Source organism: Trichoderma aggressivum (genome assembly GCF_033847375.1).
Source record: "Trichoderma aggressivum f. europaeum strain CBS 100526 chromosome Unknown scaffold_083, whole genome shotgun sequence".
NCBI classification, from domain to species: Eukaryota; Fungi; Ascomycota; class Sordariomycetes; order Hypocreales; family Hypocreaceae; genus Trichoderma; species Trichoderma aggressivum.
In genome coordinates, this window is record NW_026946449.1 from 10,068 (window position 1) to 22,731 (window position 12,664).

General features: G+C 51.9%; 4 protein-coding genes across 4 annotated transcripts; 2 read left to right on the plus strand and 2 right to left on the minus strand.

Annotated features, from left to right (window-relative positions):
- Positions 1–834: 834 nt before the first annotated feature.
- Triagg1_10724 (uncharacterized protein) lies at positions 835–2,298 on the plus strand (the record flags this gene model as incomplete). Its single annotated transcript, XM_062894827.1, has 1 exon — positions 835–2,298. One exon carries the CDS (start codon positions 835–837, stop codon positions 2,296–2,298), a length of 1,464 nt encoding a protein of 487 aa, XP_062750307.1.
- Positions 2,299–3,557: 1,259 nt separating this feature from the next.
- On the minus strand, positions 3,558–4,410 carry Triagg1_10725 (uncharacterized protein; the record flags this gene model as incomplete). Its single annotated transcript, XM_062894828.1, has 3 exons — positions 3,558–3,848; positions 4,062–4,133; positions 4,342–4,410. The coding sequence occupies 3 exons, from the start codon at positions 4,408–4,410 to the stop codon at positions 3,558–3,560; spliced, it is 432 nt and encodes a 143-aa protein (XP_062750308.1).
- Positions 4,411–4,950: 540 nt separating this feature from the next.
- Triagg1_10726 (uncharacterized protein) lies at positions 4,951–5,792 on the plus strand (the record flags this gene model as incomplete). The annotated part of the gene is made up of 4 exons (XM_062894829.1): positions 4,951–4,990; positions 5,269–5,393; positions 5,502–5,623; positions 5,684–5,792. The coding sequence occupies 4 exons, from the start codon at positions 4,951–4,953 to the stop codon at positions 5,790–5,792; spliced, it is 396 nt and encodes a 131-aa protein (XP_062750309.1).
- Positions 5,793–8,586: 2,794 nt separating this feature from the next.
- Triagg1_10727 (uncharacterized protein) lies at positions 8,587–12,548 on the minus strand (the record flags this gene model as incomplete). The annotated part of the gene is made up of 6 exons (XM_062894831.1): positions 8,587–8,649; positions 8,701–10,293; positions 10,356–10,429; positions 10,490–10,922; positions 10,983–11,638; positions 12,521–12,548. The coding sequence occupies 6 exons, from the start codon at positions 12,546–12,548 to the stop codon at positions 8,587–8,589; spliced, it is 2,847 nt and encodes a 948-aa protein (XP_062750310.1).
- Positions 12,549–12,664: the final 116 nt, after the last annotated feature.

Sequence of the window (12,664 nt, forward strand, 5' to 3'; positions counted from 1 at the left end):
AACACCAACCGTCTGGCGTGCTAAAGGCGCGTAGTGCGAGCTTGGCTCCAGGACCTGGGTTGAAACTAAGGTAGTGGCAAGTGACAGACTTATTTGTTTGACGGAGCGGCAGCTAAAAAGAGCTGGACTAGCAGTTGACGGGCTTGGTTTGATGTCCTGTCGTCTGTGTCTTTGGTGTTGTTGGTGTTATCTCACCTCACACCCTCGGAAGCTGTTGGCTATTTAGCGCCTTTGTCTTGTTTGAACAGGTAGATGGAGGTATGGAGATGCTACACATGACGTATATCAGCGTCTTCAGACATCATTTCGCCTTGCGATGAATTAATCAGTTGGTTCTTCCTTCGCATCTTATCTGTGTCCTATTGTTAGAAACAATAAACTTCCAAGTTCCCTGAATTTGCTCCTAAATGACGTTGTGCTTGGCCTTGTGCCTTCTAGATAGCGAAAGCGGGTATAGAGCGGATAACGCCACCAAACAATTTGCTCGTCCGCCTCACTTTCCATCACCGCAGTCCAAAGCTTCAACATTTTCCCTCTCATCTCATTCACATCAAATACCTCATCATACCGGTATCTGCATATCTTGATAAAGTCGCATGATCAAGTTTTGTTTACGATGACACTTTGAGGGGACACGCACATCAACGTCTTTGCCCCGCGTCGAGCTCCAGCATCACCATCTATCCATACCTTCGACTACCGGCAGAACAGAGCTCACAACAAGACACCACGTGCCATATTTGTCCCGGCATGGCTGGCGAGAGGCCGTTCCCGGCATCGCCTCTGCCTATAGGCGGGCCGAGAAGATTGCCGAGCCCGGGTGCTCGCTCAACAATGTCCCACGACTCGGTCAAAGTGCTCGGTGCCCATCCTTTGGGATCTCTTCGTGTTGTCCACCCTGACGAATCCATGGAGACGGAGGAACGCCAAGATAACCCGCCGCCTCCTCTGGAACCCCCCGGGAACCTGAATGGCCGGAAACGAGTTCAGTTTAGCGATGCTCGGACACATGTCCGAGACGACTTGTCGAGTTCGTCAAACCGTCTGTCCATCAGCCACTCCATGGGCGGAGGAGATGTGCTGCTCATTTTGGATCTGCCCGAAGTCTGTCTCGTGGGATACGACACCGCCTCGTTCACTGCCAGGCACTTTAAAGGCATCTGGGGTATCCCGCCCGGCCCTCATTTCTTCTGGGTAACTCATCCTGATAGCGGCTCCGTCAGGACTGGCTTCTGGATTGTATCGTCTGACGCGCACCGAGTCCATGTTTTGCAATGGGACAGGTTCAGCGAGACCATACTTGAGCCATCACGAGCAGAGGCCCGATTTCAGGCCGAATATCTCGCCACTTCTCATCACAAGCTGGTCCGTTATAACAACCCAGAGGGAGCAAAGCCTGATGCAGACGTCTACAGGGCAGCGGATGAGAGATCAACGATATGGAAACTGTTATCTGGGAGCATCACCGAACAAGTACTTGACCGCGTTACCGGGCAGCACGCCAGCAGTTGGCATGTCGATACGACGGATCGCGTCAAGGGGGCTATCCTTTTGGCCGTGGAGATGGAGCTTGAAAAGAGATTCGCAAACCACGTGTTTCAATCAAGAGAACTCAATTTCAGCTTCTCGCAGCACTCGAGAACATATTCTGCCAATGTTCTGGGAGCCGCTCGAAGCTTGGCTGCGACAGATGCAACGTCCTACATGCTGTCTGTCATGAGCGAACCCAACAAGGAGCTGTCCGAAGATGACATTGTTGGAGAGCTTCAGCTTGCCTTTGTTGTCGGCGTGGCTCTCGGAAACGATGCCTGTATCCAGCAGTGGCGGCATATGATGATCAAGCTGATCCTCAAGGCATATTCTTTGCCGGAGCACCGCCCAGTCTTCGCTGTCAAGCTGCTGCAAACAATTACCGCGCAGCTTCAATACAGCTCCAGGTGGCTGGAAGACTCCATCATGGACTACGGCGGCTCAGAGAGCCAAGCGCTGAGGCTCGCCCTCATCGTCTACAAACGCCGGCTGGACGAGCTCCTCAACAGCCTCGGCGCTCACGCCACACCCGAGCAGCGCAAAGTCGGCACCGCGATCGCCGGCTTGGAGCTCGAGGTCACGGGGCTTGGGTGGGATCTGCATGCGGACTACGTGAGAAGGGGCAAAGTGATGATGGAAGACGGCGAAGAGGTCGAGGTGGAAATGGACGAGCTGCAGGCTGAAGACGAGCGTGGCGAGTGGGCGCCCGAAGTTGTCGAGCTCGACGAGCACGGGCGCCAGCGGGACTTGGTGTCGTGGAATGATTAGGGGACTACAACCACGGACGAGAGCGGACGAGACGAGAAGCTGCGGTCTGTGAAGCCGCGTGAGAGGCGATTTTCCGACTGGCTGGGCCTGCCTGGGTGGTCGAAATTGGTAACGGGAAGGAAGATGAAACAGGCAAACAAACGGAGGGTTCTGTCGCAATCCCGTTGAATGGGGTGTTTTCTGGGTTTGAGTGATTGTTTACCTATGCTGTGATTGTTCACCTATGCTCGGCGTTTGGGGGACTGGGACGGGTGTATGGAGTGTTTTTCGGTACGGGTTGGGTAGATTGGAAAGTGCCTCGGTCGTTTGGGTTTATGGAAGTGGTGAGCTCTGGTTTGACGAGTCTGCTTAGTTTAGTATAATGTTTACTCGATTGGCTCTTGGCCCTGGGATGCTTGAGAATGTGTGTTGCTGACTCCTCGATAATGAGAGAGCAAGAGTTTTCTCTGACTGTTTGGAGAAGATGTTGTCTGATTGATTATTCCTGTTGGAAATTCGGGCAGCAACGCTTGGCTTGGAGGTCTTTCTGCCGAGGAAAGCGAGGCCCTAGGCCATGAGTCGGTTGGTGTATACAAGGTACGGAGATGTGTGTGTTGACTGCAAGTTGGGCCGGGAATGATGGGCTTGACAGGGTTGGACGTGTTGAAGTAGATGACCCTTGCCATGCTCTGAGTTAGACAGACCTGAGGCCATGACCACGGTCCCACTTGAGAGAATTGACAACCGTTGGGGAATATCTTTGGTAAAAGAGTCATCTGTCGGCCAGCTGATATCTGGTATTTGGCATGCGTTACATCGTGGTCTTTTCTCGGCAAGGGTCGTGGATGTCGATTGTGGGATTACGGCCCTCTCTGTCTGGCAGCATTATCATTGGCTTTGCATTTCTCATCTTGAGACTGCGTGACGACCCATGATACGTCACGCTCCTAGAATACACGCACGCAAACATTCACACACACACGCACGTCTCTGCTGCACTTTGGTAAACGTTTGAAGATTTCATTAGCCTGCCAGACCCGTTACAACCCGCCCAAAGCAAGGCCATGCAAATGCCAGTGGGAAACCTATCCCCGTGCCAGGGGATATGCGACTCCGGCCCCTTTTGTATTCCACATCCTGAAAGCTGCAAAAGGGAACAGCAGCAGCAAGATGCTTCTCTCGACCATTTCTTCCTTTCTTTCTTTCCTTCCTCCTCGCTTTCCCCTTCCCCCCCGCCCATTCCCCAAACAGCGCCAAAAACGCCCACCAGCCAGAACCGTTTATCGGTAAGACTTCTGGTACCTGGCGCGGGCGCCGGGACCACCAAACTTCTTGGGCTCGCAGCGGCGGTTGTCGGCGACCAGCAGGGTGCGGTCGAACTGGACGAGGGCCTGCTTCAGCAGGTTCTTGGAGTGCTCGTCGACGTACTTCTGGTAGTAGGCGATGAGGGACTTGGCGATGGCCTGGCGGATGGCGTAGATCTGGGAAGTGTGACCACCGCCGGTGACGCGGACGCGGATGTCAACGTTGGCGAACTTGTCGAGGCCGACAACCAGGAGGGGCTCGTAGACCTAGAGGAAGCAGGATTCTTAGCATGTGCGGTCTTGTCTCGTCTTGTTCCGTCATTTCGAGCAATTTGTGGCCGTCTCCAATATCATCTGCCGAATGATTCCCCTCCAACTTGTGTGATTTTCAATGCTTGACAAGGGTACCATCTCGGGATGAATTGGAGGCGGCCACAAAGCTATTCGAATCGTATCGGGGAAGAAGGATTGCGTGCGTACCTTGAAGCGGAGGATCTCAGGCTGGACCAGAGACAGAGGGCGGCCGTTGACCTTGACGAGACCACGGCCAGCCTAGAAGAGAGCCAAACGTCAGCATTTCCACATGTTCGATTTGAATCCTGCAATCTCGACTCCGCGCTCATCTCCTCGAAAACAAGGAAAAATTCCTCCATGACGTCTGCCCACATCTCCCGTTTTTTTGCACATCACATCACATCCCATCTCCCGAATCCTCCCTCCAAACCTCGCGCCATCGCCCTCGTCTTTTCGTTGCACTAACCTTGCAGTGGGCGACGGCAGTGGCCGTCTTCTTCTTGCCGAAGCATTGCACGCTCTGAGTTGACGACATGGTTGCTGGTGGTATGTCTGAGTTGTTGCGTTGCTGCAGTCTCGCTTCGCTTCTCGTCGTGATGGTGCTGGTCCCCTTTTCGCCTAGGACGGATTTTTTTGCGTCCCGGCCACCAGCGCCTCCAGCAGAACAGCGAGAGGGTTTGTGCCCTTAATGTGCGCTATCCCCCTTTGGGGCCGCACGAGCCTATCACAAGTTTTGCTGCAACTTTTTTTTTTCTCTTTCGCAGTGGCAGATCAGGGTACGTACTGGTGGGCTACTTGTAGTGGGGTTCCGCAGCCTGTATTTTTGGTGCGCCTGCCAAACAAAGTTCGCAGAGGCCGCACGATCGCACCGCCCACACGTGACGTGCGTGCCCTAAACCCTTTGCCTTAGTGTTCCGATTGTGGCATCCGCCAAAATTTCGCATCGAGCGAAGCATCACGCCGGACATAATCAACTACAGCCCGACTAACCGCCGTCAAGGTACGTCTATGCCGATTCAATTTCTCTCGCGAGATCCTCATTGCTACGGAAATCTAACGAGTGTCGCTGTTCCAGATGGTCGCCGCCAAGAAGCACGTCCCCATCGTCAAGAAGCGTATGTCAATCTTACCACCACGATTAGAATGAGAGAAGGGTCCTTGAGATACGGTCGCCCTCGCTATTTTTTGCCCTATTCTCTCTTGTCCCGACTGCCTTTGATAGCCCACACGACGAATGGAGGAAAAAAAACTCTACGAAGACGACATTGAAGCGCAGTGGGATTGGTTTGAAATAGGGCAAAAGAACGAGAAACCGCAAATCGAGCCTCTTTTTCTCCCTCTTGTCACTCCAAACTCAAGGCGTTGGAATGCGGAATTAACTAGAAATTTGCAGACAAGGCCCGCTTCGTCCGTCACCAGAGTGACCGGTTCGATCGTGTCGGTGCCAGCTGGAGAAAGCCCAAGGGTATCGATGGACGTGTCCGCAGACGTTTCAGGGGCACCATCCGCATGCCCAAGGTACGTCATTACCCACGAGGCGGGAAAGGGAGAGGAGCAATCTCCTTGTCCTGCTGGAAGAATTTCAATGCAAAGAGCAGAAAGCGCTAACGCTGTATACAATGATAGATCGGCTATGGCTCCAACAAGAAGACCCGTTTCTTGAGCCCCTCCGGCCACAAGGCTTTCCTCGTCCACAACGTCAAGGACCTTGAGCTGCTGCTGATGCACAACCGAACCCACGCTGCCGAGTACGTCACTCTTCCGTTTTGCCGTTGGAACGTTACCCCCGACTAACCTCGTCCCTACAGGATTGCCAGCGCCGTCTCATCCCGAAAGCGAATCGACATCATCTCCCGCGCCAAGCAGATCGGTGTCAAGGTCACAAACGCCAAGGCCAAGGTCACAACGGAGGTCTAAATGCAGACCTAGGCGTTTTCGGGGACTTGAGAGAGAAGGGGAAAGTTCTGTCGGTATCATCGGGTGTGGATGGAACGATAGAGAAAACAAAAAATAAAGCATTTAAAGCACACACAACAACGGAGAACAAAAAAAAAGATTAAACAAGTTCACAAAAAAGGCTTTTGTTTTGGCACTCCTGTGTTTGTTGTCTTTTTTTTTTACTTCTTCTCAGACTCTCCGGGGTTTATCGGGTTTTTTTATCTCTGGAAAGGAGGGGGGCGCATGCAGACTTCCATTGCTGCTGTCTTTGTTTTTTGAAAGAGAGGTGCTACGGGTTGCTTTTATTGCCATGCGCGCGTGCATGCTGCTGCTGCATTGCGGCGGGAGAAGGGAAGACGTATTGTCCAACTGCTAGGGAAATATGACGCACCGTTGACGACAATGATGAATCTTTGATGCCCACGATTGCTTGCTGTGATGTCTGGTTCTGGGTGTTGTGTTTCGTGAGGAGAGGGGGGGTTTGACACGTCTTGATCACAGACCAGTCCGGGCATATTTACCAGACGAGATGATGTACTACACGTTCATCGAGACGTGATATTCGAGAGCATCAAAGAGGCTCAGTCTACTTGTTCGCGCTTGCCATGGCCAACTACGAATCTACAGCCTACTCGCTTCTTCTCTATTAAACAACCGCATTACTCGAAATAACAGGAACTCACACTCTGCTCCATGAGTCCCCGTCAACCCATCATCAACTTCAACCCCACTCAAACCTACCAAAAATCTATCATGACAATCCCTCTTCCACCCACCAAGAAATTCACAGCCAACATATAAAACATTCCAAACAACTCCCAGAAGCCACAAACCAGCACCCCCTTCGTCATCTCACCTTCATAGCTCTAAGATAATATGCTACTCAAATGCTGTTATCCACATAGTCTAATAATCCCGCTAACTACTCACCACGAACTTATCAAACCCCTTCCCTTGCGTTGAGTCTCAGCATCGATAAATCAAATGCTTGCCCTACAAAAGCAACCATCACAGGTTTTATATGTTGTAATCAACCCCAGTCACCCAACTAGACAAAGCCATCCCTCACTTTAAATCATCCAGCTCATCATCTACATCTAGCCTTCACACTTGACACTACAAAGTACATACATCACGTTACCTCCGATCAAGACAAACCGGCTCCTATCGCCCAAATGAGCATTCATATATTCAGATACCAGATATCCATGGTGGTTAATGATCAAACAAGCAATCAATCATGTCCCCCAACAACACCCAATAAAGCAAACCAACAGAGGGCATATCCTCACCACCTCATCAATCCCAACTGAACAAAAAGTCATTCCAAACAACTACATCCCATTCATCCCACTCGCCTTATCCAACTGTACACCAACTCAATGCTCTTAAAACAACCAATCTCTAAATATAACAACCTCATCATCTTCTACGCGAATCTACAGTGACACATCAAATTTCACCCAAAAATCACCTCCAGCCATCTCACATCTCACATCTCACCAGTCACATGTCGCTTGTCACCAAAAAATAAAAATGGCAACATCATCTCTTAGGAAGCTAAACTAAAAAAAAACAAAAATGGGTATCATCACCCTACACATTCCTCCTCCTCTCTTCCCCTTCCCCTCTCACAACCACAGCACTACCATAAAAAAAAAATAAAAAAATAAAAATACACTACTACAAACACAAGAGACACAAAAAAGGGATAAAAAAAAATCCCTACATCCCATCAATGCAATATCTTCTCCCCATAGAGGTAGGGATACCAAAAGAACAGAAGATGGAATAAAAAAAAGTAAAACCACCAGGGTCTAGTCCATCACAAGAGAGAGAAAAAAAAATAATCGGCTATGCTTCCCATCCCGCTCCTCCAAGCGCAAAAAAAAAAAAAACCGAAAAGCAAGAAAACAAAACAAGAAAAAAGAAAAAAAAAACAAGAAGAGAAGAAAAGAGTCAAAAGATTGCTAGTAGCCACATCGTACAAAAACACTTCACCACAAAAAAAAAAAAGAAACAAAATAGACACAAAAATCGAAAATAAAAGACCAGAAGAAAAAGAAGACATAAATAAAAGGTTTAAATACCTGCCTGACCAAAGGCAAAAAGCAGCAGCCTGTAAAAGAATAATTCCCATTCCATCCCATCCCATCCCATTCCTCCAAGTTCCTCCACGGAAAAAAAGAAAAAGAAAAAGAAAAGCAACCACGCCAATGTATGTAGTGCCCTTTGTTTTTCTTTCGCCAACCGAGAGTGAAGAAGAAATTGTCTGCGCAAAAGAAGGAGGTGGTGTATATCTCATCATGAAACATGTTGACATGACAAATGAAAAAAGAAGAGGCTTCAGCTTTCTCCAAGCTTTAGATGAAAGATGGGGAGAACAAAAAGATCTGAGAGCGTTTTGGTAAAAACAGCCCGTAAAGAACAAGAAGAACAAGAAGCATGCGGTGCATTTGTCGCATTCAAATTTCGTCGTCATGTTGGAAAACTCTTTCTTCTTCTTCTTTTTCCCCCGCTGGATTCCCGCAACGCCCATGGTGGCTACTCTGGTCCGACACCAACAAAAAGACAAAAAAGATTTCTCATACAAAGATGAAGATGACATAGCCGTGCGCTGCGCGACGGGATGAGCGTGAATCCAGCAGCTGAATTTTCCTCCAAAACAGCGATCAACGTGTGGGTGGGTAAAATATAGGGCGCCTCAAGGCTTTCCCCTCAAACAAAACATTATGTACAAGTAATAAGAAGGCTGTTTATTTCTGCGTCAAACTCAGCGGGATCCTCGAGTGCGTTGTTTCCTTGCCAGCCAATCCCCAAGCATGTTATCAAGTTGCTGGCACGCCGTTAGTTTGTGATTCTCTTCGCATAGTTATAAGACACTTACCGTTGTTATCTCTGCCAACTTGGCGTTCTGCTCCCGGAAGAGGGGACCTACGACTGGATGGTCGCTGCTCGCGGGCACCACGTCCGTCTTGTCGTACACCACGACCAAGAGATCGCGGATATGCTCGGGCTCATCGAAAAAGGCACGAAGCTTCATGTCGTCCCAAGCTGGTTCCTTGCTTGCCGTGGAAGAGGAGCTGCTCTTGGATCGATCCTCGGCAGACTGGGTAAGCTCCGGAGAGGGCGATACCGAAGGTGAGCGGTCCTCTGGAGACGAAGTGTCTACCATGAGAGCAGGAGGCTCCGATGAGGCGGCCGGAGACACGGCAGATGGTTCCGCCGCCGGGCGAGTCTCTGGCTTGGTTGGGGGCTGCGGCGAAGGGGAAGGTCTGTAGTTGGGAGAAAACGGATTGGTATCGGGGAAAGAGCCCGGGATGATGGGCTCTTCCACCTCTTCCTCCTGAAGCGCCTTGGGGGCCTCGGGCTTGGAGCTGCTGGGCTGAGGCATCCGATCCAGAATATTCTCGCCGTCATCTTCTGACTCATCATCAGAATCGGACAGATCCAAGTGGTTGAGCGTACGCGGCGCGGTGGCAGATCTGGGGCTGGGAACCACCTCGCCTCGGCGGGAGGTGGGAGAAAGCGGCTGATCCAGAGATGGGCGGCCGCGAGGAGGCTGGTGTGACGGGACTTCGTGCGTCTCGTTCGTTTCGGGGTTGACGATGCGCATCGAGGGCGGGGGGACATTGGAGACGTCGTTGATGCGGCTTTCAGCCAAGTACGAGGCAAGCTCGACGGTGGAAGCCTGGGGCGCCTTGTTGTTGACGGTCGGCTCGACCCGGGCTTGAGGCTTGTGCAGCTTGGCCGGCTGCCTGGCCTTTTCGGGAGATGAAACCTCCTCTGAGAAGCGCTCCTCGCTGTCGCGCGGCTCGCTCTCGAGCCCGTCGTCGTCGGGCGACCTCTTCTTGTCTTTTCTCGAGAAGAAGCCTCGGAGACCACCGGGCTTCTTGTCTTTATTGTTGTCCTTGTCCTTCTTGTCCTTGATCTTCTTCCTGTCCTTGTCAGACATGAGCTCCTTCTCGAGCCTGTCCAAGCTCGTCCGAGACTTGCCGACAGAGTCGGTGGACTCCCGAGGGGCGTCATCCCGCAGCAGGTTAGGCGTGAGGGTGATCTTTTTGGTCTCGGCTGTTTCGTCCTTAAAGAAAGAGTCGGTGTTCCTGATGTTGCCGTTGCGGGTTATGCTGGGGCCCTTCTTCTCTACAATATCGAGGCTTCCTCGGAGATCTTCATCGTCAGAGGACTCGTCTAGAGTTTGATCCGATGGATTGGCGCCCTTGGATGATTTGGTCTTGAGCGGTTCCACCCTGGCGCTGTCATCGGCAGCATCGTCATCGGATGTCGACTGCTGCTTCTTCTGTTGGGTAGCGTCCAGCATCTCGTCAAGGTCTTCCTCTTCCGAGGAATAGTCGTGGTCAGAGTAGTCGAAATAGGTGGGCTCCGTAAAAACGACTGTTGCCTTTTTCTTCATGCCAATGGAAAAGCCAGTCTTTGGTTTCTGCACTTGTTGCTGGTCGGTCAACATGGTGGCGGAGAGCTAGTTAAACGGTTAGTTACAACAAAGGCCATTCCGTTTCCAGCGTGAAAGGGATTGCGTACGTCAATGTTCCTGTGCTTGTTCAAACGAGCGAGCCTTTCGGTAGGCGTCTCAATGTGTTCGGCTGGCAGGTAGCCTAGAAATGTGTTAGCCAACATGGATGAATTTCCCAAAGTAGATTTCCCAAAGAACGTACCAATGCTGCTATCCTTGACTATCCTCACCAGCCACCAGTAGCTGTTGCTATCGTCGAGCAGAACCATGGTGTCGCCCTTGGTTGCGTTGGCTTGGCCCTCGACGGTGGCCACAAAGGTGTGGAGGGCGTAAACGAATTCGAAATCAATGTCCTCTGGTTCATGTAAGCATTCTGCCGCCCAACCATATTCAATGAAGCGTGGGTCATCGGGGAGGGAGAAGTCGGAATCATCATCTTCTTCAAAGGACTTGTTGTAAGGTATCGTGAGCGACATGTCGGGCTCACAATCTGCCTCGTGCGCGCAAAGGTGACGGCCGTTGCAGTCAAAGTCACAGTCGCATTCCGCAAGGTACGTGTCGTCCTTGGCAACGACGGGATGCTGACTGTCGGGATCGTGTGCCAACGCGTCGCCATCCTCGTCCACCGCGGGATCCTAGCCTTTGGTGGTCTCCAAGCTCTGCGTCTCGCTGCCGTCGTCTGACTGGCCAATTACGTAGCCGTCGACGTGTCTTTTGTCGCCGTCTTGGCTGTCGTCGTCGTGGCCGCGGCCCGCATACTCACCGGAGAGAAGATGACGATGGGCAATGCGACTGTGCTGTAGGGAATCTGTGTCTGTGTCTGCTGTGCTGGGAGCTGGAGATGGAGACAGGGAGGAAGGGTGCGAGTGCAGTGAGGTCCAGGGGGTCCGCGGGATGGAGGAGAGGGAAGAAACTCGCCGCGGCCAGGCCACGGGAGTGACAACAGAGCTGCACGCACCATCTTCGATGGAAGGCGAACTGGAGATGCGATCCATCATGTCGTCATCGAGGTCGCCATCCTCCTCGATGTCGTCGTCGTCGGCCATGCCGCCGTTCTGGGCGACGGCCAGCGAGTCCTGCTGGTGCTGGTGTTGCTGATACACGTCCATGCCGTCGGCACTATTTTCAGCGTTCGGTCGGCCGTTGTCTTTGTCGGAGGCAGCCCAGGGACTGCGGGAGTGCGCGATAGCGGTCTCGTGGGCGACTTCGCGAAGGGTCTCGGCCTGGTGCGGAGCGAGCAGCACCGGAGGGTTGGAGAAGGGGTTTCGGGATATCGTATGACCGGTATGACCTCGGAGGGCGGAGTGATCCTGGGTCGACGGGGCGTAGTGATGTTGCAGGTCAATCGTGTCTGTATTCGTGCCAAAGGGGGGGGGGGGAAGGGCGCTCAGTCAGTCTCGATGGGCGTTGTGAGAGCAAAAGCAATCAATGCTCGCGTGTCTCGCGTCGCGGACTGGGCAGAAAAGAAATGATGACGGGGAATTTATTTTTTCTGGTGTCTTTTGGAAGAGAAGGAGAGTCAAAGAGAGCGAGCGAGAGAAGGCAGATGCTGCAAAGGTGGTTGTAAAAAAAAAAAAAAGAAGAAGGGGCGCAAGGGGCGGCCAAAAGATGGAAGAGAAGGGAAGAAAGGAAGCTGCTGGTGAGCCGGTGGGAGGAGTAGGAAATGCGAAGCAAAAAGCCGAAGCAGAAGTAAAAAGTAGAAGCAAGAAGCAGAAAGACGACGCACAAGCACAGTCTGGAGTTTAGCAACCAAGACGGCAGATGAAACGACGAGGCGAGACGAGAAAGGCAGAGACAGAAACAGACCCCCGGTCACGCAGGCAGTTCTTCAGTTCGTTTCTTCTCTTCCCTTCATCGCATGTCCAGGCAGGCTACTCGTAATAACATGGAGCGAGGTCGAAACGGGGGTGGCGCGAATCCTATCCTGTCCTGTGCCGTCCCTTTTTTTCTGGAGCCAGTGACAGGCACAATTCCGCAGACCAAATCCAGCTGCTAGCAGGGGGTCGAGAAAAAAAAGACGCCAACCAAGATGCAGGATCGCAAGTTTGGGCAGCATGAAAAATGCACGCGCGCAGGAACAAGGGAGTGTGTCTGTTACGACTGTATGTGTGTAGCAAGATTGGGGGGGAGAACGAGGCCGATGCAGTGATTTGCAATTGCTTGAAGGAATGAATGAATGGAGCACAGCAAAAGACAGGCGAGCAAGACGAAGGAGAAGGAAAAATATACGCACCCGCTCTGACAATCAAGGGCCTGGTCATGGCGAATCACAGCGTCCAGCCGTAACTGATCAAGTGTGCCGTCTATCGATGCTTGAAATCAATTCGATTCTCTCTCCGTCACGTCACGTCACGCCACGCCACGGCACAAACGAAAC